This window comes from Myotis myotis, unplaced genomic scaffold (assembly GCF_014108235.1).
Source record: "Myotis myotis isolate mMyoMyo1 unplaced genomic scaffold, mMyoMyo1.p scaffold_m19_p_15, whole genome shotgun sequence".
NCBI lineage: Eukaryota > Metazoa > Chordata > Mammalia > Chiroptera > Vespertilionidae > Myotis > Myotis myotis.
Window position 1 is genome coordinate 42,013,987 of NW_023416319.1, and position 27,800 is coordinate 42,041,786.

Consider the following 27,800-nt stretch of genomic DNA (forward strand, 5'->3'; position numbering starts at 1 on the left):
GGAGCTCTCACTGTGGGCAGTCCCCAAGCCTAGGCTGTGGACACCCTGGTCTTGGAGCCTGGGAAGCTGTCTCCCCATGGTCCCTCTGCCCAGCTCCTCCAGCCTCCAGACTCTCCCCTCCATTGCTACACTCTTCATCCCGAAGGCCCTCTACTCTCCTTGGCTGCCCCTGAGGACTCTGAAAACAACCAGCCTTCCTTCCTGAGGCTCCCCAGCTCCGTCAGGGAGGGCAGGAGCAGGCACTAGGTTTGTGATGCGGGGAATGCCGTGTGTGTTCAGGTCACCCCAGACAAACCAAGGCAAGTCTAAGCCCAGGACAGTTGCTCCTCAATTCCCAGACCAGAGAATTTATAAGCCCAAAGGTCCATAGAGGCCATTTCATCTCACAGAAAATGAAACGGAGACTCTCAGAGGGGCAAGAACTTACTCAAGGTGACCCAGCAAGTCAGGGACTGAGCTTATGTTAGGGTCCCACATCAAGAGAGTGAAGGGCAGATTTTTATGTCAAAAGGACCTGAGTTTGAGTCCTGGGTACACACTTACCAGCTGTGTGACTGGACAAGTTACATAACCTTTCTGAGTCTTTGTAAACTCAACTGACTAAGACACACATAACACCCACAAAAGCAAATGCGGTGTTCGCACAGCGCCTGGTATATAATCTGTATTCAGCATGCAGCTGCTATTCTTGTTAACTATTGTTATTCAATAGTAGTGGGCTATTTAAGTGGGCTGTGTATTTTAGGGTAATAAAATAGGGGTTTCAGGTTTTCTTTCCTGGTGAGCATTCACAGGACTACATTTCCAGCTAACTAGGAGGGTATGAACATTGCCCGTCTGGCTACAGGGGGATGGCCTGTGACCTCCCGGGATTCCTTCCTGGAGTCCCCCAATGTCACAGGCCCTGGAGCTCCCCCTACTGGTTCAACTGGAAACATAACTTGATCAGTAAACCAGAATGCAGAGTAGGGATGCAGGTCCCAGAGCAGCCCCTCTGGGGTCCAAGGGCCTTTCTTCTAAGAACCCCCATCCTAGTCATTCCCTTGATGTTGAGGCTCGGGGATAAGAGGGGGCAGAAAGTGGGCATGGAAAGGAGCAGCGCCCCCCTGGGTGAATCCCAAGCCAGTTGCCCCACCCACCAGATATCCAGGGTGGTCAGGCCCAGGCTGGGCTGAGGGCAGGAGACCGAGTTCTGCTCCAACCTGTTTGCGACATTGGGTTCTTGAGTTCTTGAACTTCCACATCCCTGTGGGAGTGCAGGAGCACATGTGTGCTCGTGTGCACACATGTTTGTGCACGTGAATGTCATGCGTGCACGTGTGTGTATTGTGTGCATGTGTGCCTGTCCACAACCTCACTTCACCTAAGGCTGTGTATTTTTGTCTTTTTAGGATCAAGACAAGACCCGACCTCTGTCCACCCTGGCCAACTTGGCCATCATCATCACAGATGTCCAGGACATGGACCCCATCTTCATCAACCTGCCCTACAGCACCAACATCTATGAGCACTCTCCTCCGGTGAGACTCCTGCCCGGTGGGACAGGTTCCTCCTTGGCTTTCCTGCTCCCCCCGCATCCCTATGAGTGAAAACCCAACTCCCTCCCTCTTCACACAACACCCCACCTCACCTCATCCCCAGGGGCTCTGAGTGGCAAAGAACAAAGACTTGCTAGGGAAAATGAAGGGGGGCAATGCAGAAAGATGTATGTGGGTGATGGGACACCTTTGGAAAGCCCAGCCTGGGCTGGAGAGCAGCTTTGGACTCAGCCAGGCTCACGGAAACACCAGTGTGGCTCAGTCTTATCTCTCAAGGCCAATGGGTCCATCCACGTCTCTTGCCCACGGACACTACTCAGAGATGGCGGCAGCGTGCCCTCTGCTCACAGGCCCTCTCAGACATGGCTCTCCCCGAGAGCTCGCTGCTCCAGCTGCCCCTCCCAGTGGCTCAGGCTGCAGGTTTCTCAAGCCCAGGATTTCAGGAGAGACACCTGATTAGCTGTGCTCGGGGTTTTGGGCCATGCCACAGGGTCATAGATCACCAGCCAGCCTGTAGATTGGCTGCCCTGGGGCCACGTGCCTCCCCTGGTTCAGTCCACTGTGACTAGGTGTCTTTAAGAGCAAAACACATGCCTGTGCCCGCTCAGCTGTGGGCCAGGCGAGCAGTGACAGCACCCCTCACCTGGTAGCCATCTGTGCTTTTGTGCAAACTGGGCAAGATAGCCGCTGTGGGCCGATGAATTAGGAAAAGGCAGCTCCTCTGGGCAGATGAATCCCCCGGACATGCAACTTGGGGAGCAGCTCCTGTGGGAAGAAAAACTCGCCCTTCCTTTTGAGAGGACTCAGTGGGCTTAGAGGAAGGACATACAAGTGGATGCTCAGGGCCCCGCCTGCACATCCGCACAGGCTCTCAGCATCGGGCACGCGGGAGGCGGGCCTCCCTTGACCCGGCTGCAGACCGCGCCCCTGGGCCACCACAGGCCAGGCAGCCTGACCTGCAGTCCGGAGGCTCGGCCTGGCCCGACGATCGCGCTGTGCTTCAGCCTCTGGGTGTGCAGGGGTAGCCACCTCCTTCTTGGGCCCAGATTTGGACTGAAGGGTCCAACAAACAAGACCCTTTCTGGCCTCCTACAGAGGTGTCTGAGCTGCTTTAGAGGGTGGAGGGGGGCGTCTCAGTGCCTCTGCCACAGCCTTCTCCGCGGTGGTCCTTGGAAGCAGAGGCTCCAGCCTTTGAGCCTGAAGGCTGTCTCCTCCAAGACATCTTTGCTAAGCTCCCGTCTTCTCAGCCAGGGGCTTTCCCTGACCTTTCAGGAGGCAGGCCCTCCCGCCTGCCCTCTGCCGCAGACACCCCGTCTTAATTCTCATGATTCTAAACAGCCTGCTCCGCCTCTGCTCCTCGGATGGACTTAAAGTATATCTCGGCAGGGTTGGGGTCTGCTATGGGCATCGCACAACATGGATGCTCAGGAAGTGTTTATGGGATGAGTGGATGGATGAATGAATGAGCGAGTGAGTGAAGGGTCATACCAGCCCTCTCACCCCAGTCATCACCGCTCATGCAAAAGACCATGCATCTGTTGGTTTTCAGATCACTGACCACCTTTGTTAGAATTTTTTTTTCCTGGCTTCATCCTCACTGGCCCACAGACATAGCCATCCCTCTCGCCTCAGCTCCGGTAGAATTGACTCCCTGTGCTGCCCAATTTACCACTAAAGTATAGTCACACCTGTAATGTTCACTGATGTGCAAGTGGGTGGCATTACAGCCCCCAGGGATCAAAATACCCGAGTCTCTGGAGCTTGTCACAAGCTTCCTGTGGGTCTCCCAGGGCATCGTGCCCAGGACCAAATGCAGAGAAGATGGGTAGAACCACCTGTTGATTGAAGTGAGGATGTGATGGTGGCTGGGCAGCCAGAGGAACTTGGAGAAGGTCCCTGCACAGCCATGCACTCGCCTTGGCCACATCACTGGTCTCCAGACTGCTTCCTCCTGGGAGACGGGCCAGTAATGTCCACAGTGCCCCTCTCGCCTGAGGGCTTAGCACACTTGGGTAGAGCACACCCAGCAGGTGCCCCGCAAGCACCAGCACTGCAGGCGGTCAGTCCGGTGGTTATGAGTCAGCCAGTCCTCGGGTATAGAACTTGGGTTGGGCGGGGGGTCCCATCCTCAGCTTCACCTCAGAGCCCCGATAGCCAGTAAGAAGGGTGTTTTGTTCTGTCATCCCTATATCGTAGCCAAGTAATATTAATATTGTTTCAGATCTGCAGATTTCTGAGTTTATCCATTTATTCATTGTATGTTTCACACTTTTATTAATAAACTAGATGTTTATTAAGCCCTTCCTGTGTGCAGGGCCCTGTGCTAAGCCACACTCTCTCCTCTCCAGATAATCCCACAGGCTCCTGCTAGGGCAGTGATGGTGAACCTTTTGAGCTCGGCGTGTCAGCATTTTGAAAAACCCTAGCTTAACTCTGGTGCCGTGTCACATATAGAAATTTTTTTATATTTGCAACCATAGTAAAACAAAGACTTATATTTTTGATATTTATTTTATATATTGAAATGCCATTTAACAAAGAAAAATCAACCCAAAAAATGAGTTTGCGTGTCACCTCTGACCCGCGTGTCATAGGTTCGCCACCACTGTGCTAGGGTGACCCTCAGGCCCGGCACACAGGGACACCTCCTCCCCTTAGCGCCTCTCTCCTGACGCTCGGTTTCTTACGTCTGATGTGTTCTCTCTCGGGCGCAGGGATCTTGAGATCTCTCTGCCTTGCTGGGTTGTCCCTTTGTTCCCACGAGGACACTGAAGCCTTTCTTCCTGGGGGCCTGGGGCTCTCCCTGCTCCCAAGTGCCCCCGAGCCATCTCTGCGTCCACGCCTCTGCCTCTCCTCCCTGTCCCCCACATGGAAGGAGCCCTCCAGCGCCCAGCCCTCCTGCACGGCTGTTCTGCTATAGGCCGATTCCCGCGCACCCGAGCCTGATTTTCCAGGCTTCTAATTGGTTTCTGTGCCTTGATCCAGGCCCTCCACGTCCCTTTACAGTGTGGAGCCCGGATTGAACGCAGAACACCCCAGGACTGGCCTGCTCAGCCTCCCGGGTGGGGGACCCAGGCGGCCCCATTCCCGGCCTCGCTCGCCTCTGCTGGCCGGGGCCTCCATTCGGACCCCGGCCCACTCTCCCTCTTTATCTGAGGCTCCCAGCATGTATGCCTCTCTCTATCACAGTATCAGGCCAGCATGCCTCATCTAAAGTGTATATATTACCTAATAAAATCCTTCTTATTTGGGATTATTGCATCAAATTTTAATTTCCTCACTCGAGCAGCGGCATGTCAGCCTGCCCGTCAGTGAAGGACCGATAGAAGGTGAAAAGAGCGGATAAACTGCACAAATTACTGCCGGCCGATGCCTATCAGCCCTTTGACTGGAATTGACTGGAATTAAGAACTGAGAAATAGGATTTTCTGCCTCAGAATCTGCTGTGGCAGCTCTGGTCGGAAGTCCCCTCAGCCCCCACCGGGCTCCCCCCAAGGGCACCTCCCCCTCCTGAGAGACTCCCCCTTCCAGGTCCTTAATCCTGTCGTGAAACGGGGGGAGGACAGGGGCGGGGAGAGAGGGAGGTGGACCAGGGTGGCGGCAGGCAGAGCCCGGGTGCTGGCTTCAGCTGCCCCCTGGCCCGCGTCTCTGGAAGGAGGCAGGCCTCGGAGAGCGGGGAAGCCACACGTTCCTTCTGGAGAAGTCTCAGCTTTCCTGGCCTTTGCCCGGATGACCCTACTGGTAGCAGGCCTCATGGGGGGCGTGAGGGAGGCTGCCTCTCAGTCCTTACCCGCCCCTTGCCTTGGCACACCCACCCAGGCCCACCCCAACACTGCCTCCACGCCCCAGGCACGCTCACCCACCTGTGACTTCAAGCAATCCCTGACCCTCAGAGCCCGTTCCCTCAGGTGGACCCTGACTGTGGAGGCTGTGAGGAAAAGGTGGAGAGCCTGTGTTGGGTGCCCAGCATCGTGCTTGGCACATAGTAAGTGCTCCCCAAATATTGGCTCTCCCTCAGAAAATGCCTTACCTCTAGGGTGGGGATTACTAGTGTAGGGTGCTGGGGAGTCTGAATTTGCTAACATTGTTTGGAATGGCACATGCATTCAGGGAAGAGCACCTCAGCTTGCATAGGATGCTCACAGCGGTTCCGGCCCCAGTGAGTAGCAGCAGGCACTTTTATAGCATTTGCTGTGGACCCGGAGCTCTTCCAAGTGTCTTACATGTGTCAGTTGCTGAGGGGTGGGAACTGGTATTATACCCATTTTACAGATGGGGAGAACAAGGCAGCGAGAGGTAAAGTAACTCAAAGGATTCAAGCCCAGGCAGTCTGGCCATAGAGTTAAACCTTAACCCTCTTGCTGTGCTGATTTTCCCACCACAAGGAGTTGGGACTCCACAGGCCCATGTACCTTCAGCCTTTCTGGGGGGGCCTCCCAAGAGGCCTTCTCCTCACAACGTGGGTTCCTGTAAGGTGAAGAAGCCCATGCCAGGGTGAGCCCCACCTCCAGCCCTCCTGAGCCTGCCCACCTGCTCTCCTTGCCACACCCTGGTGCACCCCCAGGGAGGGGCCAGGCAGAGGCCTCCTTCTCCATCTCCTCGTCTTTGGAAATAAGTTTCAGTATATTGAAAATATAATCTGAAACAAGATTTGTGGGTTCCCAAGAGCCCCCATTCCTCCCTGTTAATTCCTTCTTATAACATTGCCAGTCCTTGTGGCTGCACTTGTATTAAAAGCTCAGAGTTTTATTAAAAATGGATTTAGTTACCCAAAAAGAGATGAAATCCCAAACTTTGTCGGGAGCCTTTTAGATCTGACTCTGTAGAAGCTCAGGTGTGGCTCTGCCTGGGGAGCCAACCTCCTTGCCGCCTGGTGCTGGGTTGCCTGTTAGACCCCTCTGAGCCCTGCCACCCAGGTTGCCAGGCGGCCAGTGCAGGAGCGGCCTCAGGGAAGGTCCGCGCACAGCTATGAGGACTGAGGGTTCTTGTGCAAAAGTCTCCTCTTTGCACAGGCCAGCAATGCCCACCCCCCAAACTCCACAGCCCCTCAACAGACCAGGGGCGGCCCCGGGACCCTCATGCCAGAACACGTGTGTGGTCCAGGCCAGATGAGGCTGTAAAAAGGGAGCTGTCCCCAAGTCCAGAAAGCCTGTCCTGGCAGCTGGAGCCTTTGCCAGAGTCCTACACCCTCAGGGCTTCCTCTTGGGGACAAATCCAGGCCTCTCCTGAGTGAGGAGTGACCCCCAGAAGGGCAGGCTCCAAAAAGGAGCTCCCTGTAGGGTGGTGTGGGGAAGCGTTGGTGTAGACCCTTCAAGTCTAACGCAGGGCTTTCCAAACGGCCTCCCACTGCTCCCGGGTCTGGGCTGTTAACAAATGCTACATGAAAGAGTCTGTCTTCAGATCAGCAAGTCTGGGGACAAAGGGTGCCAGGTTTCCTTGCCACTTGACTACTCCCGGCAGCCTTAAGCCTAGTAGCACCTGTTGCCCATCTCCGAGGCAGGGGTGGGGTAAGTAGGTTTTCCCAAATTTGGCCTCAGTTAGTGCTTGTGAAGTGCTTGGTCTAGAAGCACTATAGCAACCACCTTCCCAGATAACCGTTATCGTTACTGAAACAGCCTGCGGCAGAGGCAGCATCGACTGGCAGGCAAGATCCTTTGGGAGCCGAAGTACCTGAATTTGAATCCTGGCTTCATCATTCACTTGGAAAGGCTGCTTAACTCTTGTTCCTCGGTTTCTGCCTCTGTGAAATGGGGCTGTCTCGGCCGTTGTGAGGGGGAAGTGAGTTGGTATGTAGAAAATACTGGCACCACTCGGGTCCTCAGAGCCCACCCAGTGGGATGCTCATCTGGCAGTGTCTTTCTCTGGCTTCTTCAGAACAGTCCGTTTCTCGCAGGGATCTAGCCAGAGCTGCTGTCCCTGGGCCGGGGCCCCAGGAGGGGTCTGGCCTGCTTTCTGCACAGCCTCGGCCCCTGGACTGTGTCCATCTCTCTCTGTGGGAGACATTTCTCCTGGAACTTGCTCACCTCTCAGCCGCCCCGGGAGTTGTTCTGGGCTGCACCCCTGGGCTCCAGGAGACATGGAGAGACAGCTGGGCAGGGGCAGCATCGGCTGGGGAGGGTGAGATGGTGGGCGCCCCTCCTGTGTCCTGGCAGTGAGACCAGGAGGAGTTGGAGGGGAGGCACCTTGCACCCCAGGGCCCCACCCTCCAGGTCAGGGGGCCCGTGCCAGGAAACAAGCCTCTCGCCACAGGAGAAGGTGCTCAGATGGGGACGCAGGGTGCAGCCTGGGGGATTTAGCCTTTGGCTGATGAGTGGGTGAGAGGCACCAAGGCCAGGGGGCCCTTTATTATGCAAGCAGATGTCAGGGTTGATATTTCCCTAGGGGACAGGGACAGGGCTATCCTGCTGTCCACTGAGCAGGGAAAACTGCAGCCTAGGCCAGACCTGAGGCGGCATGGTGAGCCGGCATGGCTGGCCGGACAGCAGTGTGGTAGGTAGGGCCTGGGGAGCAAAGGGAAGGCTGCTCTGAGCTAGTGACTCAGCAAGTGGTAGTGATATCAGAATCCGCTCATTCATTCATTCATTCAATCATCAACTGATAGTTGGACGTGCCCATTCACATGGATTTATTGCTATAGAGCTCCGCTCTTCAGCCCCTGCCTGTGCTGTATCTTTTCCCTGGAACGCCTTCCTCTTCATTTCTCTCCCTGGCAAACTCCTACGCATTCTTTATGACCCCACCCTAACTGTCGCTACATGTACAATCCTTTGCCAGCTCCTCCAGGTGGACTTCTGGATCTAAGCACCCCATATGTATGTGGTGTGCATGCATATGTCCTTGACCCTTTGCCACAGACTCTGTGCTCCCAAGAGCAGGGACCCTTGCACCCCCATCCTGGCAGTCCTGGCTCCTGGCCCCACCTCCTCTCGTACTGCAGGGAAAATACAAGCGAAGTGGGAGAGCCATTTGAGGTAGGAACTGCCGGTTGTGGTGCTGGATGGGCAATGGTTCATAGGGCCCAGGGTTGCCACAGCCATCCCTGCAGACCTTCGCTTTTAGGATTTATGGTGCTTTCATTCTTAGAGTAATTGACCATTGATGTTCTTTACTCAGGTCCTAGTGAGAACAAGGTCCCAGGGTTTCTGCTGTTATTCGTATAAAGGTGGGGCATACTGAGACCAGAGAGGTGCAGCAACCTTCCTAAGGCCACACAGCAATTGGATGGGTGATTGAAATAGAAGCCAGATCTGTTGCACCCCGACTGGCTGCTCCTCCATCGGCTCTCCTCTCCTGGGTGGTCTCACCGAATGGTGGGAGATGGGGAGGTGAAGGGCGAGTGAGAGTATCAGCAAGATCGGGCCTCTCCTATGGACACAGGTATTTGCCTAGGGGCCTCAGTGTATGTCCCCGGGGCAAGGGGGACACCTGAGGCCTGAGCACCTGGCACCTCCTCCCCTGGCTGGCCTGGCAGCATCCACCTGAGAGGGAAGCTGCAGGTTCCGGGTTCCGGGACAGCTAGAAAGGAAGAGAGCAGCAGCCTGGGGGCCGCACAGCCAAACTCAAGTCCCTTCTCTCTCCCACGCAGGGCACCACTGTGCGCGTTATCACCGCCATCGACCAGGACAAAGGACGCCCCCGGGGGATTGGCTACACCATCGTCTCAGGTAAGGCCAGGCTATCCCTGGCTCTGGGGAATGGGTGTGCAGGACGGTGATATGAGGGTACCTGCCCCAGGGCCAACTCTGATGAAGGACCTGGAGAAGGGGCTGACTGCCTGAAGGAGGAAGGAGCAGGGGAAGGGAAGCTTGGGATGAGGCTAACATGCCTGGGCACTTGGGTGATGCTGGGGGCAGGAGCGTGTGCCAGTGCCCAGGTCGGAGGCATCTGCACCAGGGGCTCTGAGCCTGGATCGTGGGTGACTCCCATCTAACCTCCTGTGGTACTCTGGGTTTTCTTTTCTAACTCGATGAAAGAAAGAAATGATGTTTTGACATCATTTTAGAACCAATAGAGCTGCTTGGGCTGGTTTCATGTTCTTTTCACATTTCTGACCATTAGAAATTTATGTGTCGTCTGGACTCTAGCGGGGCAGGCACATACGCCCTCCTCTCCCTCCCGGATCTCTTGGTTGAGCAGAGCAATGACAGACTCTGGGTGATGGATTCCCTGACCCATGTTTCCACCCAGAGACTGACTGAAGCAGCAGCTCCGTCCGACTGTCCCAGGGCGGGTGGCTTTGGAGCACGGAGCTGGTGAGACCTCCGTGAGAAGCTGCTCGCTCACGTACAGATGCTGGCTCTGGCCCTGTCCTCTCACCCCTGCCCACACATGGCCTCCCTGCTCTGCCCACTAGGCAGTGAAGGGCCAGCCTGGCGCATCTGGGCAGGTCGGACTGATGGCCACGAGGATGTCAGGCCACCAGGCCAGTGTCCACCCCATCACACCTCTCTACCACACCCCCGAGGATAGGGAATGGCATTTGGGGGCATTTTCACCCTAAAGCTCAAAAGGCACCAAGATGTAATGACCAAGAACATAGAGGTTGGGATCTTGAGCATATTACCTTGGGTGGTCTCATACCTCAGTTTCTCGTCCATAAAACAGAAGCAACAAGAGCACCTGCCTTGGGTGGTGCAAAGGTCAGAAGACAGTATGTAAAGAGCTTAATTCATGTATATGAGGGACTGTAAGTATTAGCTGTTGTTATTACTGTTCTAAGCTACTAATACTCTCGGGAAGCTGGTGGTTTGCTGGAGGGAGGAGATCCCTCACATCCTTGGAAATGCAGGAGATCGAGGGTGTAAGGGGCTCCCTGTGACCGGTAGCTGCTGGCGTGACTGCTATCGTGCCTCTAAGCCCAGGGGACCCAAGGCCCAGAGCAGTGCCAGGCCAGCTCCTGTGCAGAGCAGCAGTGTGGGGTTAGGCCTCTGCTCCCCACCCCGCTTCCCTGTTCTGCTACCAGCAGAGTAGGCCCCAACATGTACTTGTGGAATAAATGAGTGAATGAATGTTACTTTAGGATAGTGGGGTTTCAAACCCTAGTAAGCCAAGAATCTCCGGGGGCTCCTACCGAAATGCTGAGTCCCTGGCACCGACAGAGATCTCATTGTGTAGCCTGGGCTGTGGCCAGGATGGTCCTTTCTCGCAGCACCCAGGTGGTCAGATGCAGGTGATCCTTAGGCCAGGTTGTGGACAGGCTGGTCCGCGGAAGGAAGTCGCCCTGCTGGGGCGGAGTCCCCTCTGGTGGGCAGAGGAGGAGGGTGGCGCAGGCCGCTGCTGGTCTCCATGCATTTTCCAAACTGAGAAGTAAAGCCAGTACCTCCTGATGACGAGGAACTTGCACTGGAGATTGGAGGGAGCACCAGTGAGCCCCCAGGGTGATGGAGTCGGGGAGGGGGCAGCAGTGCAGGGGACACCTGTCTGAGTAGGGGATTGTCCCCTCATCTCATTGCCTCTGGGCTGAGGAGCAGAGAGCCAGGGCTTGGCCTGAGGTCATGGCCAGACCGGAAATTCCTGCAGTGACTCTGGGAGGCCATCCTGCAGGGCAGTTGGTCCATTCCAGGTCCATGCTGGGTGCCCGGTTGACTGCCCTTCACCCCCCAGGTCTTCCCCAGTTTTCCCAGATGACCCTAGCCAGCTCTTCCTCCTTCCCCCTTCCCTTGGAGCAGGAGGCTAGAGGGTGGAGCTGCTGAAGCTGTGGTGTCTGGCCTGGGCTTGGAGCTTAGAATCTGGGGACGGTTGCCATAGGACGCTTCCTATGAGTGTCCAGCGACATACTCTCCTGGACCAAGTTCCCAGTGCAAACAACAAGATGAGAAGGGAGAGTCAGGATGTGAACCTACAGGTAGGGGATGTGTGTGAGGGTGGGGGCAGGTGGCAGAAACTTCTGGAAGTCCTGGAGCACTTAGCATAGCTTTATTCGATTCCCACTGCCAGCACAGATGTGTTTTGGGATTTTGAGAAAGGATGACAAATGGGTTTCCTCTCACATGCCAACGCTGATTGATTGGTGATGGCTGCCTGAAGAGGACCATGAAGCCAAACAGGCCGGGTGCTGTATTCAGTGGGTAGAACGTGCTGTGGGTGTGGAAAGAGAGAGGGCCATCCAGGCCTGTGGCACGTATTTGCCATCCTTGGTAAGGTGGCACTTGGACCACAGTCGCAGGGCAGCCGCTACGGACCTGTTTGTCACTGCTCAATCCCACCCGAATCCTTTCCGACAGCTTGAGGAAAGGGCAGTCCTCCTCTTTTTCTTCCCTCCCCATCCCGAGACCTGGCTCACCTGTTGCCACCCACCTGTTCCTGCCTGCCCTTCTCCTCCAGCCCTGGCCTGGCGTAGTCTCCCTGCGAGCCAGCCTCAGTAGGAGCCCACAGCAGCAGACGGCAGGAGGGCAGATCCCCAGGGGAGCAGGTGACAGAAGGCTGGGACTTGGCCTCTGCTCTACGTCCCTCAACCAGCGCAGACACTGCTGCACAGAATACTGACTGCAAGGCTCTGGCCTCACACCTGCGTCTTGAAGCAGGAAGAAGGGATGCCCACAAGGGCAGCTTCACGCTGACTGTCCCAAGCTGGGCCTGAGTGCTCGGCGGGGCTTGCTCCAGCCCCAGGTGCTCTGCAGCCCTTTTCATTTGACAGACAGTTCGAGGGCCTTGGAGACTCCCAGAGCAGGCGGGAGTCCTTAGGGCCACTGTGGGTGACCAAGTCTCCAGGGGCCTCCAGAGCCAGGGCAGGGGTGGCTCAGTCTGCACATGGATGGACACGGGCCTGAGCCCACAGTGACTCTTGGCACAGGGTTAACCTGCCGGCTCCCTGAGGCCTGGTCCCCTCCGTGCTGTTTATCAGCCCTGCAGCTGGGGATTTATGTCTGCACACCGCTGCTTTCCCCATTACTAATGACCCCTCTGTTTGCCAAGAACAAAGAGGCCTTCAGAGGTAAGTTATGGCTTCATTGCCACCAATTTGTTCTCAGCCTCTCGTGGCCAGACTGAGACTGAAGGATGACAGAGTTCTTTCCCATAGAGGACCTGGCATGGGCCCCGTCCTCTCCCCGGGCCTGGCCCTGCCTGCCACTCTCCAAGGGCACGGCTTCCTCCGGGGCCCAGCCAGAGCAGGGCTCTGCAGCCTCCGTCCCGACAGCCGGCCGCTTGGGGTCTGAGCAGACATCCTCTGCCACACACACAGTCCTGCTTCGAGGGGCAGCCTCGCCCCCTTCCCTGCAGAGCGCTGGACTTGGAGTCCAGAGTTGTGGGTTCTCGGCCCAGCTCGGCCGCCTGCAGCGGTGTGTCCAAGCCAGCGCTTGGCCCCTCGTAGCACCATAATTCTCATCCAGCGAGCAGGGTGACTCATCTCCATGGCAGATCAGATGGTGCCAGGGAGACTCTAAAGGGCCATCAAATATGAAGCATTATTAATTATCAAGAAAACATCAAGGCCAGGGGTCCTTGGGAGTCCTGTTCTCTCATTTTCTCCTTCACCCATTTAAGTAGAGAAGTGGTTGAGAGGGAGGCTCTAGGGCCCCTGTCCGGGAGGCGGCCACTAGCTGTGCTGGCCAGTACAGTGGCTCTTGAGCACTTGAGACGTGGCTAGTCAGAATCGAGATGTGCTGTACATAGAACCCACAGGACTTTGAAGACGTAGTATGCAAAGCCGGTGGTAAACTATCCCATTAATAATGCCTTATACTGATGGCATGTTGAAATGATATTTTAGATATACTGAGCCAAATACAACATATTGTGAAAATTAATTCACCTTTTTATTGGCTACTAGAGAATTTAGAGTAACCCCTGTGGCTCGCATTCTGTCTCTATGGGTAGCTCCACTCCTGAATTAGACCGCGTCGGCTTGCTTTCCACCACTGGCCGGCTGTGTAACCCGAGCGTCAGTTTTCCAATCTGTAAATGGAGGTTATAATAGCCCGTGCCTCCCGGAGGTGCTCTGAGGATTCAGTGAAATAGATTCTGAATTTACAGCAAATGCTCAACAAATGGGGACTCTTGATTGAGGGTCTTCTCTGGGCCAAGAGCTGTGCTAATGTCCTGCGGCTGGGGCAGGGGGAGGTGGAGGCACTGTCCGGGCCAAAGGAACTTGCATTGCGGCAGGGGGGGCGGGGCAGACTGTGGTGCCGTGGCGGGTGGGATGCTGTAAGGAGAAGCATGGACTGTGTTGATAATTGTTACCATGGAGTGATGGTTCTCAGGGCGTCTGTTAGACTGTCCTCTCTACTTTTGTGTGTGTTTGGAAATATCCGTAACAAGTGAGAAAGAACTTATGGGCGGAGGTGCCTCCCCCGCCATCATCAGGGTGAGGAGACTCACAGAGCATCCAGGCCACCCTGACTGGTGAGCTGGAATAGCCGGGAATGGTGGAGGGAGGGTCTGTTGGAGGCAGAGGGAACAGCGTGTACCAAGATCAGAGAGTAGGAGAGGGTGGTGTCCATGGAACCAGTGATTAAGCACGGCTGAGTGCAGCACTTAAGGCCATGGGGAGAGGAGGCCACAAAGGGAGGTGGGGCCTGGCCATGCAGGGTGTGGAATGCCTGTTCAGGACAATGACCAAGCGGAAGAGCAGCGATTTGAGCCCAAGTCTCTCCACCTCCAACATACACCCAGTTTCCAATGGTTCACAAAGCTGGGTCCCTGGACCAGCAGCATCAGTGTCATCGGATGCAAAATCTTGCACCCAACCCTAAACTCACTGCGGGGGACCGGGGGGGGGGGGGGGGTCCACGTGATGCTGACACTGCTGCGCTGGGACCACACTCTGAGAAGCGCTGGTCTGGAAGAACACGTGTTGCAGGCATCACTCCCAAGGGGCGAGCACTTGTTCTGAGGGGTGAAAAGTACCTTTCTCTTTTTATGTATAAAGCTTAGCTATACATACAGATATCTTACATCCGTGGTATTGACATTTCAGGTGAGGGGTGGGCAGGTGCTTAGGAAAAGTGTCTCAAATGGAGCGGGGCGGGGGGCGCATAATGACAAACAGGTTGCGAGGTGCTGGCCTAATAAAGAACAGGTGAGCAGCGTCAGGGCTGAAACCCTCCCTCCTCGCTTGGAAAGCAGTGGTTTCACCACCACCAGCCTCACGGGCCCTGCCCAGGTATATGAGTGAAGGACAAAGCCCTCACTCCACTCTGGATTTTGCTTTTAATGTTATCAAGTGAGGCCATTTCTTGAAAATACACTGAGTGCTTTGAAGTGAAGGCTGTATGTGTGTGTGTGTGTGTGTGTGTGTGTGTGTGTGAGTGTGCATGTGAGTGTGAGTGAATGTGTGTGAGTTCGTGTGTGTAGCGAGAATGTGAAGGGAGGGAGAATAATCAGATACAGTCAGGCTTGCACAAACCCACACCCCGTGCCGTCGGCCATGACCTGGCAGGGGGGCAGCTATCACAGGAGACCATCGTCTGAAACACATCAAAGCCTTTGTGATTAAGCTGCTTGGCATTTTTCTCCCCCCAGAGAAGGGAAAACTTGGGAGAATGCAGGTGGCTTTGGATCTCTGAATGGCACGCCAAGCTCTTGTGGGGCAGCACAGTGGGTGCCTGGAAGCCTCCGGAGCTTCAGGGCATCTGGCCGGGCACCGGGGGGAGCGGCCCACCTGGTGGAAGCCCAGGTGGCCTGGGAGAGGTGAAGGGCAGATCAGAGTTGGGGGGGCCAGTTGGTGGAGGGCATAGAAGGCGAGAGAAGTGGGGCTGGGATGGGGAGGGAGAACTCGGGGTCATCAGAAGAGTCCCCTGTGGAGGTCTGGATGGTCAGGGCAGGAGGCACTGGAAGAGGAGTCTGCTGACGGGAGCTGGCACCCGGTGAGGGGAGGGCTAGCGGGGTCGATGTAGAGACGTGCAGGAGGAGTCAGCAGGCTCTGGTGATGCACTGGAAATGGTGCAAGAAAAGGGGGAGCCAAAGGAGCTTCTAATTCTGCGTCTAGGTTTCTGGGGTGCTGGTGGTGGCCTAGGCAGAAAGGGACATATTCCTAAGGATAGCCGATCTGTTTACACCTGTGACTGCCTAGACCAGCGGTTCTCAACCTGTGGGTCGCGACCCCTTTGGCAGTCGAACGACCCTTTCACAGGGGTCGCCTAGGACCATCCTGCATATCAGATACTTACATTACGATTTGTAACAGTAGCAACATTACAGTTATGAAGTAGCAACGAAAATAATTTTATGGTTGGGTCACAACATGAGGAACTGTATTTAAAAAGCCAGAAGGTTGAGAACCACTGGCCTAGACCCATATCAGCACACGTGCCAGAACTCCCCAATCCCATAGCAAGGCAGACATCACTAACCGATCCCAGCACACTTTCCCTGAGGCTGGGTGGGCTGCCAAGCCTTGCTTACCCCGCCCGCCAGCTGCCACTAGCAGTGACAGGCCCTCTCTGTAGAGCTGGAATGAATATATCCAAGTTTATCCCATTACATCTCATGGCCCTCTTCTCCAAAATATGTAGGGACGGTGCCTCTGGGGGGCTTTCTATATTTAATTACACAAACGCACTGGCATATTGAGTTGTCTCCCACCACCACACCTAAACAGCTGTGAGCTATCACACGGACACTACACTCGGCTGATGAGCCACAGCAATGCCTGCCTTCATCTCCCCCATCTCCTCCCTCCTCTCAGCTTCCCTCCTGCTCCAACACTCCCCTGTGCTCACCCTCGCGATGAGCCATAGTCTTGTTCTGTGTTCTTCCTCCCTCCTTTAACGACGCCCTGTCCGCTCTTTGTTGGTAGCCGTGGCTTCCCTCTTGCTTCTCTCCCGTGAATAACAGTGGTCAGTGGGTTTCACTGCCACACGGTCTAAGACCCTCCCTTCCTGCATCTCCTCCTCCCCACACCCTCTTCGTGGGCAGCAGCATCTGTCCCTTGCTGTGACTCTATGTTGCCTCCTGAGTGCCCCATGTACCCCAAGGCCTCCCTGCTTGGGCCCAATCAGAACCTCTTCTGCTACCCCTTGTGTCCACATCCAGGTGGGCAGAGAATGGGCCTCAGCCCCGCTCAGGGGACCGCTCTCCAGTGGGCCTGGGGCTGGTAGACAGTCATGGCCAAGGTTGCTTTCGGGGGCTGAGGGTGATTCTAGTTCGTGGCCACAGGTTACTTGGGGAGAAGTTCTAGTCTAGTTTCTCTTTGTCAACGGGCATTTGTCTTATTTTAAAAGTTGGCTTTTTTCCAACGTTTTTCTCATCTCTAACATAATTGCTTTGTATTGGACTTCCCAGAGCTTTGAGATCTATGGAGAATTATGAAATTGGCAACCATTTATTTTGACATTTTCTCTTTCTTAATTTGGCATACTTCAGGCACACAACTGCTTTACACATAATTCTTGGGTCAGGATCAACGTTGGTCCATGTGGGGCTCTTTAGTTTCATTATTAATTTTAATAATATTGTGGATGTCTGTGAATTCACCGGCCAACCCAAGAGCTACATCATCACCCATACCTTACATCTGCCTGGGTTCCCCCTCCGGGCCACCCCCCATCTTCCTGTCCACATAATCATCTTTGCATCTTGTGTTTTTTCATTCCCTTGCTTTAAAGAAATATTTTGTCATATACATGTGGACAACATATTGCTTAGATGTAATTGTCCCTGAACTTTACTTTTAAATTATGCCTAGTCTCTTGTGTCTTCTATTGAATATTATATATCTGAGGTTCATCCATGTTTCTGGTATCATTTGTTCCTTTTCATTACTACATATTATTTCATTATGTGAAAATACCACACGTAATCCATTTTCCTGTCGGTGGCTGTAGGGGTTGATTACAAACTGCGCTATGAACATCTTGTTTGTCTCTCTTGCAACGGATGTGAGAGTTTGCTTTGGTCTACAGACATCATCTCTCATCCCCACCACAACCCCAGAATGTGGCTGGCCAGTCATTTCATGAACAAAGAAGCTAAAACTCAGAAAGTTCATGAAACGTGCTTAGGGTCACACGGTGTACACGTGGTGGGCCCAGGACTCAAATCCAGATACTCAACCTGAGAAACCAACCAATTTGTGTCAGTCCATGGTTTGCGTGCCAGACTGGAACCCTAGGATTTGTTTATTCATTCATGCATGCATGCATTCATGCATTCATTCATTGAGTTAATTAACAAATACTAATGATTGCCTACTATGTGCTAGGCTCCATGCTGGACCCTGAGGACCAACTGTGAAGGGAAAGCCGCTGTCACTGCCCACAGGGAGCTCACATTCTAGTGGGGAAGAGCGATAACCAGTGAGCAAAGGCAGTGTTTGCAGACTGTGTTAAGCATCGGGAAGGAAACATGAGGGTGGGGAGCATTGGGGAGCAGGAAGGCTGGCTGGCTGGGCTAGGGAGATTGCGGTCACCTGCCTCAGCCTCCCTCGGCTGTGGACATGGGAGGAGACTTTGTCCCGCCCACCTCAGAAAGGGTCTCAGATATTTAAGGGGCTTTGAACCTGAGATGAGCCCCTCTAAGCAGCTCAGATTCCCAGCTCCCTTTTTCATCCGACGCCCTGGATGACTGCTCAGCCTTCAAGGCAACCCCCAGCCGGGGCTAATCTGAAATAAAAGTTTTTATTTATCTAGCTTGATACCCAGTGCAAGGTTAAATCATACAAGAGCAAAAGCAATAAAAGAGAAAGATTAAACGTAAAGCACCGTCTTAGGTGTGCCCTTTTGCAATATGGTAACAAAGATATTAAGCCTAAAGTCACCCACAACCCCACACGGCTGTTTCCGTGTCTCCCTGAGCTGGGCTCAGCTGGAGCAGGAAAGAGGAGTAGAGGATGGGGTGGGGGCTTCAGCGGGGAGATGCCCTGGGGTGCCCTGCTGAGAGGGTGAGGAAGCAGATGGAGTTCTACTAGCTCAGCCCATCGCCCACCTCCTGCCCCCACGCAGCTCTGATTCATGACTTCCCAGGGGAACAAAAAATGTTGACATCTGCACCAATATTTCTGTCAGCGTTTCCTTGGCACCGCTATTTATTGTGTGCCTGCTATGGGCAAGGCACCCTGGGGGAGAGACTGTGGAAGCAGCCTTGGTTACACCCCCTTCTCAGGGCCACCTTGGCTCAAGTCCTGGTGATCGAGCAGGTTATTTCTTCTGTCTGTGCCTCAGTGTCCTCATCTGTAAAATGGGAATATTAAGGTTTACCTAAAATAATTATGGTCTGGCTGATGACCAGCACATATAAGGTACTAGGGTTCCTCAGCTTGTGGGTGGTAATGGAATCTCTAGAAATATAAATGTCCCTGGCTCGTGCCTGTCAAACCCAAGACTTCCGTTCTCTATAAAATCTCCAAGCATTTCAGGGCCCCTGTGGGTGGGGAGAGAGGTGATTCCTGAGGGCTGTTTAAGTGACCTGGTCTTTTGTCCCTGACCCCTGTGGGCATCCCCTGTACCAAACCTCTAGAGGTGGGTAACTCGCCTGGGCCCCCCAGAGCCTCTGGAATGACCCAGCATCCCCTGGATACTCCATGACCCTAGGCTAAAATGGGTCACGGGCAGGGACAGGGCCTCCTCCTCTCCCCACCAGCTCCAGCCTGTAGTCCTTCTCTCTGTAGGGTCAGGCAGGGCCACATGCCACCCTCCCACCCCGTCTCTCTTACGGAACCCATGTTTTAAAGCAATTTAAAACGAGAAAGGGGAGGGACCTTTCTTTAGCCAAAATGGCAGCCACTGCAAGCCCACCCACCAGTTCACCAGACATGTGCAGTGTGGGTCCCAGGAAGAACACAACTGCACAGGGAATTCGCCATAACAGCCTAAGCATGAGGACACAGCAAGCACTTCAGGAGGCTGGGGAGGGGAAGGCAGTCTCAGGGGATGACTGGAAAGACCATGAGGAGGGGAGGAGTCGCCAGCCGCAGGGCCCGGTGTGAGCACACATTCGGGGACCCCCTCTGCACCCCTGCTGCAGGGTGAGTCACTGGGAAAGCTTCAGCCACCAGCAGAGCAGTCATAATAACTTAGCAATAGGAGCTAATACCTCCAGGGTTGGGAACAGGTCGGAACGCTTCCACCTGCACCAATCTTTATTCTTCCCAATAACCCCAGGTGCTCGGCACTACTGTTACCCCATTTTCCAAATGGGGAAACTGAGTCCCGTTTGTCCAGGGTCAGGTGAGCAGGTTGGCTCCAGAACCCACACTGGTCCGGCGCCTCTGGCCTCTCTCCTCCCCCAGCCCTGAGCACGGGGTGGTACCGCCCGGGCTTGGGAGCCACCAGGCCCAGCTCCGGGCTCTGCTATCTCCCTGTGCCCCGCAGCCTCTCCCTCTGCCTCCCTGTCAAGTGCTCTGCCTCAGTCAATTAACTGGCTGCCCATTCAAATATTTGACCAATATCCTGGAAACAGAGATTTCAGGGCAGATACTTTTCAGACATTGATTGAAGTGAACAAACATTCTGGCACAGAATAATGTATTGTTCATCGTCTTATTCTGCTGGGCTCCGCTCCATCGCGACCCCCTCCCCAAGGAGCTTCCTTCGTGGGGAAGTGGGGTGGGATCCGGCTGCCTGTTCCCAGCTCACTGCCCTCCCCTTCCTCCCGCTGTGCTGTCCGTGCGTGAAGACCTGCTCTGAGGACCACATCAGTGCAGCACTTTTGAATCCTGAAAGCAGAGGCTGAAGGGCATTTTGCAAGAATGCCCAGCAGAGCAAGCATTATTTTAACCCCTAGAGTGCCGGGAACGCGATCGCTCTCCTCGTGTCTTCCGCCAAAAGTGCCTGGAGCGCTATCAAAGCTTCCAAATGGCGTCCAGTTCTAAGCCTGTTTTTATTAGTGATGGTGATATTGCTAAATATGTCAATGAAGTAAAGGTTTCCTTAAGTTTTTGAATATGTAACTTCATTTACTTGCGATTCATAATTTTTTTTCCCTAAACTGTTGTAAAATCAGCAGAAAATTCCTTGGCAATTTTAGCATAATTGCTAGGATATTGGTTGGCATTCAAAGGGTTAAAGGAGCCGGTGACTGGTTTTCTTCATAATGACCGTGGGAGTCTTAAATGTCCACAAGGGCGATTTAGTTGAGACGTACGGGACCGCTTTGCAATGGGGACTGGAGTTCTGGGTGCCGTCGGTCCTCTTAGACACCTGTAGGGACAGGACAGTTGCCCTTCGTGACAGCTGATGCTTATCGAGGTCTCGATGAGCCAGCTTCCATGCTTGGTGGTCTTGGGGACGCAGCCTCTAGAATGGAAATTGGGAAGCCAGAAAGCTGACCGGCCGGCGTTTTCCATAAGGCCCCCGAGATCCGGGCAACTGAGTGCTAGGGGTGGGCCTGGGGCCAGGACCACAGCTTCCCCAGGCACCGATTCCCCAGACGGAGGATTTTCAGTGACTCACGGGTGGGGCATGGCATAGCATCGAATCACACAGTGAGACGGTTATTCCCTTCTCAGCTCTCCTGCAGAATTTCTGTCTCCGTCAGCGGTGGAATCCAGGAGGAAGGCCAGTTGGCCGGGCACACCTTTAACGCCTCTCTAGCCTGGGGCTCCTCTCACCCTTTAACAGAGAGCTGGCCAGAGCCTTCGCGGTGAAGCTGGTGCAGCTGAACTCTGACCACACGGCTCCTGTTGCCCGTTTTACAATCATACCCGTTTATGGCCCGTGAACTGGTTTTCCGTTTGGTTCATCATCTCTTAAATAGATTCTTTCAGAATAATGTTTAGAAGAATAAAATGAATCAGATTAAAGAAAACTAGTAAATAGTAATAATCCAAGTTGCATGCTAATATGGCAGAAATTGGGAGGATGGCATCCAAATGACCGGAGATTGGGCACGACTGGCGTCAGGGAAAGCTGAGCCTTTCATTACCCACAGAATGAGAGGGGTGACCGCTCACAGGGGTTCCGAGAGTCACACCAATACATGCCAAGTGCTCAGAACAGGCCTGGCACCGGGCAAGAGCTCGGGAAATACCAGCCCTCTATTAACAGGAGCACGTCAACGCAGCCACCTTGGGAATGGGGGAGCGTTGGCATCCACCAGCTGGTATTGGTACTGCCGCCGGGATGAAGGATGGGTGGGTTCGCAGGCAGGGCATTCAGGACGGGACGGGCCAACAGGCGCGGAGGCCAATGAGCAGTCTAACGAGCAGCGAGTGAACCGACCAGGCTGCAGAAGAGAAAAGGTAGAAGAAGATTTGAAGGGTGGAGGGTCGAGCTAAGGAGCGTGGATTGTGCCTTTGCAGGCACCTGCGGGTCATAGAGCACTAGGAAGCTCAGAGAAAGGGGCCTTCTGTGAGGCCGCGGGGTTCCCACCGGAATCCAGGGTAGACCCTCCTCAGATCCAGGCCTCCTCCAGGGACAAGGAAGTGGGACAGCAAGCTCAAGCACACTCTGCTTTCTTACAGCGCCTGTCTCCATTTCCTATGACAGTGGATAAAAAACAAATCACCAACTCAGTGGCTTCAAACCACAGAAAATTCTTCTCTCTGGTTCTGGAGGCCAGAAGTCTAAATGGGTCTTAATGGCTAAACGCGAGGAGTCACAGGGCTGGTTCTGGAGGCTCCAGAGGAGAACCCTTTCTTGCCTTTCAGCTGCGGTGGCTGCCAGCACTCAGTGGCTTGTGGCTGCATCACTCCAATCTCTTCCTGGCCATGTTACCTTCTCCTTTTCTGTACGCAAATCCCCCTCTGCCCCCTCTTAAGGTCCTTTCGATTACATTAGGGAGCAGGTAATCTCCCCACTTCAAGGTGTTTAATGAATCACATCAGCAAAGTCCCTTTTCCCATTTAAGGCAACATTCAGAGGTTCTAGGAACTAGGACCTGGATGTCTTTGATGGCCATTATTCAGTCAGTCACAGCATCTTTGCCCTTCTCCGAGCATTTGCCCCCCTCATCTCTTCCTACCCCACTGGCTCCCTCATGTTCTCCCCAAACTGCCCCTTCTTCATCACAGCTCCCCCTGAAATGTCCTTCTCTCTCAGCTGTCAACCATCTCCATACACTAGCTTTCCAATTCCAAGTTTCCTGGAGGGGCCGGATTGGCCAGCTTATCATTGCAAGCGGTGTCCACGAGCTGTAGGTCGTTTGCAGCTGAGATGGTGTCACCCCAGGCAGCTAGAGCACAGGATGACAGTGGGGCCCTGACCGGGGAGGCCCCAAATCCAGCTGGTGCATTTTTAAAGAGAGACAGGCCAGTGGGACAGAGGAGAGCTCTTAGAACCAGACCCATGTATAAATATGGGGACTTGATATATGATCAAGGTGGCACCGCAAATCAAGGGAGAAAAAATGACTTGTTTAGTAGCTGGTGTTGGGAAAACTAGCTCACCGTATAGAGGAAAATAAAGCAAGACCCCTTCTATATACCATACACCAAGGTGGACTCCGGATGGATTAAAGGCCTCCATGTGGAAGGTAAACTATAAAGCTCCAAAAAGGACGTGTGGGGTGGATCTTTGTGACCTTGTGGTAGGAAAGGACTTCTTAGCACCCAGAGAGCACAGGCCGTAGCTGGAAAATGATCTCCGTCAAAGGATTTCCAATTCAGTAGCAATATACAGACACAGTCAACAACAGATGACATGTGGGGAGATGTGGGCAACAATTAAAACCAGCAGGGGACGATGCTTAGAAAAGTATAAGGAATTCCTATAAGTTCATTAAAAAAAAAGTTGTAAAGTTCAGTGGAAAATTAGGCAAAACGCATTTGCAGAGTGGGAATCCCAGTGGCTAGTGGACATATGCAGAGCTACTGAAACTGACTGGAAGTCAGAGAAATGCAAACGCACTGCTGTGACCAGCCTCTTCACACCCCCCGGACAGGTGGGCCAGGTCCCCCAGCTGCCAGTGTGTTCCACGCGCTAAGAATGGATTCTAACGTTGGGTATGTTTGCAACTGATCTGATGGTAGCCAACACTGTCTTTGAACACTATGTGAAACATTATTCCCTGCCCCCCAAATCCCATTCTTCTCCCTAGTAGACCTGTATGACAGAAAATTGTGCTTAATTATTACTGTATTTCTAATGTCATCAAAAAGTTCTTGGAAGTTCATTTTCTCTCTTGTTGAATAAGTACCCACACAGCGTCCTCTATTTTACTGTGGCCTTTTTACAAAAAGGACTAACAAATACATTAATAAATACACTGTATCTGCCATGGGCGGTGGTTCAGTGGCTAGAGCACCAGCCCATGCACTGTAGGGTCGCAGGTTTGATTCCCGACGCATGTGTCAGGGTGAGTGCTGGAGGCAACCAGTCCATGTGTCTCTCTCACATCGAAGTTTCTCTCTCTCTCTCCCCCTCCCTTGCCTTTCACTCTCTGAAAAGCAATGGGAAAAAAATATCCTCAGGTGAGGATTAACATGATCTCATTCATATATGGACTCTAATGAACAAAATAAACTGACAATCAAAATAGATCCAGAGACATTGAAGCATGCAAGGGACTGATGTATTTCGGAGGGAAGGGGGAGTGCGGGAAGAGATTAACCAAAGAACTTACATGCATATATGCACAGCCCGTGGACAGATAACAGTGTTGGGGAAGGCCTAGGGAGGGGGCAGGAGCAGGTTGAAGGGGGTCAATGGAGGTGGGGGGAAGGACATCTACAATACTGTCAACAATAAAAATAAATTAAAAATAAAATAAAAACATAGAGCTTGAAGAAAAAAAGAAAGAATACATCGTATCAGTTAGAAGCCACATACTATTAGGCTAAGTCACATGATATCACCATTTTTGTAGGTCAAAAATGATCAAATGTCAGCCATTCCATATTATTCAACTTAATAGATGTATATACAGCAAAATAGATCAATCTCTAAAACCTAGTATTGAGTGACAGAAGAAATAGAATGGAAAAGCATTACACCATGTCTATGAGTAAAAAAATAATCAATAGCAACTGCAGGCAGTTAATAACGGTACATGCCTGTCCCGGGGCATTTAGCAAAGCAGTGGAATTGATACTTCTTTGGGAGAAGAGCGGAGGTCAGGTGGGGGTATAAAAAGGAAAACCCAACCGTAATAACACTTTGCCACCATTTAATGGGCAATTGCCACGTGCCTGTCACTGCTTTAAGCAGCTCATTGAGCCTCACAGCACCCGTGAGGAAGGCACTCTCGTTGTTCCCACTTTACAGATGAAGAAACTGAGCTCAGAGAGGTTAAGTAGCTTGCCCAAGGCCATTCAGCTGGTAAACGTTGGAGCGAGGATTTGGACCCAGGTGGTTTGGGCTTCAGTTTCGGAGATCAAATCTGAAGTCCAATGAAGTGAGTATGGTTCAGAGGGGTAGAGGTGGACCCAAGAGATCTGAAAAAGCAAACCACCTTTTACCTCAATACTGCACCCACCCCACGCCCGGAAAATCCCTGCTGTTTCTTGCTCGTCTTCTCCAGAAGCCAGAGCACCCGCCTCAGCCTCTGGCCAGAGAGTTAGGAGGCACGGACCCTGTGGCTACGTTGACTCAACCTGGAGTGGTGGGCTGTGCCATCCACGGGACAGTATGACCTGCTCGGTGCCGCTTGGGAAATGGCTCCTGCATGGTGTGCCAAGGGAGCGGCTAGGACCTTGGATCAGATAGGTCTGCATTTAATCCTGGCTTCAAGTTCAGCTGCCTGTGAGGCCTTGACAGATCACTTCTGTCAACAGAGGTAAAAACACCTGCTTCAAAGAGGGGTAGTGCTTGCACAATGCCGGCTTTCGTAAGCGCTCAGCGAACTGCTGCTGTCCCAGGTTCATTGCCATCGCCGAGGGGACGAGACTGCTTTTCATTGTACCTTCTTGAAAGAGGGGCACTTGGGAAGAGTAGGGAGGAGCCTACATCATCCCACTTACCTCGTCTGCCTGCTTCCCCTTTGTCTCCCTTTCTACACCCCTCCTTTCTCCAAACCTCGTCTTCCCACTCACCGCCTCCTTCAGCCTTTCCTGACCTCCCTACTTGCATAATCTGCTCAGCGACAGGAGCAGGTTGGTCACCCCATTCTGTTCTTTATGGGGAGGTTCATGCTCCCCAACCAGCTCAGGTTCCATCTTCTCTCTGACCTGCCACCCCCCACCCCATGCCCAGGACCGTGTCCCCTCTGGGCCTTGGCTGCCTGGGTGGCTCAGGAGTTCACAAGCACCTGCCTGCTTTGCCTCCTTCTCTCCCTCCCCATCATGGTGATCACTGAGTCCCGTGGGACCCACACGTGTACAGTCCTGAGATGTGAGCCGCTAAACCGAGAAGGCCTGTGTGGGTCCAGCCACACCACCCCCGGACCCAGAAAGAAGCCATCCTTTCCTCAGGGGCTCCTGTGGCCTGAGCTGCTGCCTGGGCCCTTCCCCTGTTACCCATCAGCAGAACGACTACAAGGGAGGGACGGCCTTCCCACTGCCCGAGAGAACATGGAGGCCGACTGGTCTGGCCTGCCCGGGGTTGCCCAGCTCCTGGGTGGCACAGAGCCACCCACATCCCATATCCAGGACTTTCGGTCACACCCCACCACCTCCGCCAGCGGTGACCACCTAACGTCCACATTTTTACCATGAAATCCTCCCCCACTCATTTTCCCCAGAACCTAGGCCCACACCAGCCACCTTCCCTCCACGGCCCTGTGACTCGGAAGAGCTCACTGGGGCTTGTCTGGCGTGGGGCCTGGTCTGGGCAGCCCTCCTGTGATCAGCACTGATTTTCTCTGGCTCCAAGAGCGGTGCCTTCTGCCTGGCACAGTGTGGGCTCCGCAGAGAGAAGGGACTGGCCCAGGGTGAGAGGAAGCCACCGTGACCCCACTTCTCGTGCCGCCGTAATGAGGATGTCAGTGGGCCCCCACTTCTCCGGAAGTGGCATCTTATGCTTACAGCAAGCACTGTCGGCATCGCACTTCACAGATGAGGAAACACTCACTAAGGTTACGTAACAGGAAGGCTCGTGCTAGGCCGGGAAGTGGCAGGTCTGTGTGAGTCTGCAGTCCACGTGTTTTCCACGGGGCCACCCTGCCTCCCTGGTTGTCATGACAACTCTATCATGTACAGACCCTGCCTATGCTGTTCTCTCTTTATAGATGGGAAACTGAGGCTTAGAGAGCTCAAGAAACTCACGCTCACATGGATGGTTACGTGGTAGATGCTAAACTAGCTTCTGGTCCAATCTTTATTCTGTCCGCTACACATGAACTCTCCCATCCATATCTGGACACTCCCCGCCCCCAAGTCTGGGCAGTAGGAGTGTAACTAGGAGAGGATATGAGGGGGTGCCCTGGCTTGGCATAAGAAACAGATGGGAGGCCCAGTTGTTGGAGGGGTCGAGAAGGGTCAAGTTGCAGAGTGTTAGAAGGTATGCCAACGTGATGTGCTGGGCAGGAGGGAGCCATGCAGGGTCTTATGGGAGCAGTGAAGTGCTGGCTGGTATCTTACAATGCCCGCTTGTGCAGCCCACCGCCCTGTGGCCACCTCCCCCCTCCCAGCCCCGGCCCACCTCCCACCCCCCTCCCTCGCAGGTTGGGGACATTCGGTTGCTGAGGTCAGGTCTTTGTGTGAAGGACAGATAATTAATCCCACAAAGTAATCCCCAGCGCACTCTGGCAGATTTATGGAGATCACCTCTGTCCCAGGAACTCTCCTTATCATCTTTCATCCCAGGCAAAGCGAGTGACTTGTTATATCACAGGCCCCACGCCAACAGGAATTTCATTTAGGGGAGTTCTCCAGGTGGAGGGAGATTGATAACGCAGGCCTGGCGGGAACCCGTGGTGGTCCTGGCCAGGGTGGGAGGGGCAGAATGGGCATCATCATCACACCTCCTTCCCCCGGCCCCTTCGTCTTCATCTTTCTCCACTGGGGGCCCAGTTTCCTGGAGCTCACCTGTCACAGGCTGCAGGGACCCAGGTATTGTCCAGTTCAAACCTCCCAAGTCATAGATGAGAAAGCTGAGACCGGAGCAGTGAGGGAGGTCCTCATTCCTCAGGCTGGCCCTGTGGCTGCTCTGCCTCAGTTCTCTCCCCCATCACTGTCCTCCCCTCCCCACCCACCCACCCCATCCACCCGGAAGCTGCCTCAGGTGCAGGAAGCTGTCAAGGTCTGTCACTGGTAGGGGCGCCTCAAAGTCCCCCATGGTAGTCCTTGGAGCCGGCCTCCCAAGGGAGCTTTTGTGGTTGGGGGCGGGAGTGGGGATTGGCAGGGCCTGTGGGGGGGGCGCTAGTCTTGGAGGCCAGGGCACCTCTTCTAGTCTATTACTCTGCCTCTCACTTGCCGGGCAGTTTGCAGGGCTCTCCTTGTCCCTCTGTGTAACACGACGAGTTTGAGCTAATTTGATTATTTATAAGTATTTATTAGGCACCTCTCATGTA

General features: G+C 53.8%; 1 protein-coding gene across 3 annotated transcripts in view; it reads left to right on the top strand.

Moving 5' to 3' along the window:
- The window catches only part of CDH23 (cadherin related 23), a 359,086-nt gene that overhangs the window by 128,115 nt on the left and 203,171 nt on the right, over nt 1-27,800 (top strand). For all 3 annotated transcript variants that reach the window (XM_036337001.1, XM_036337002.1, XM_036337003.1), the window contains exons 7-8: nt 1,392-1,520; nt 9,124-9,202. In XM_036337001.1, coding sequence (XP_036192894.1) covers nt 1,392-1,520; nt 9,124-9,202 — 208 coding nt within the window. The remainder of the gene's footprint in view (nt 1-1,391; nt 1,521-9,123; nt 9,203-27,800) is intronic.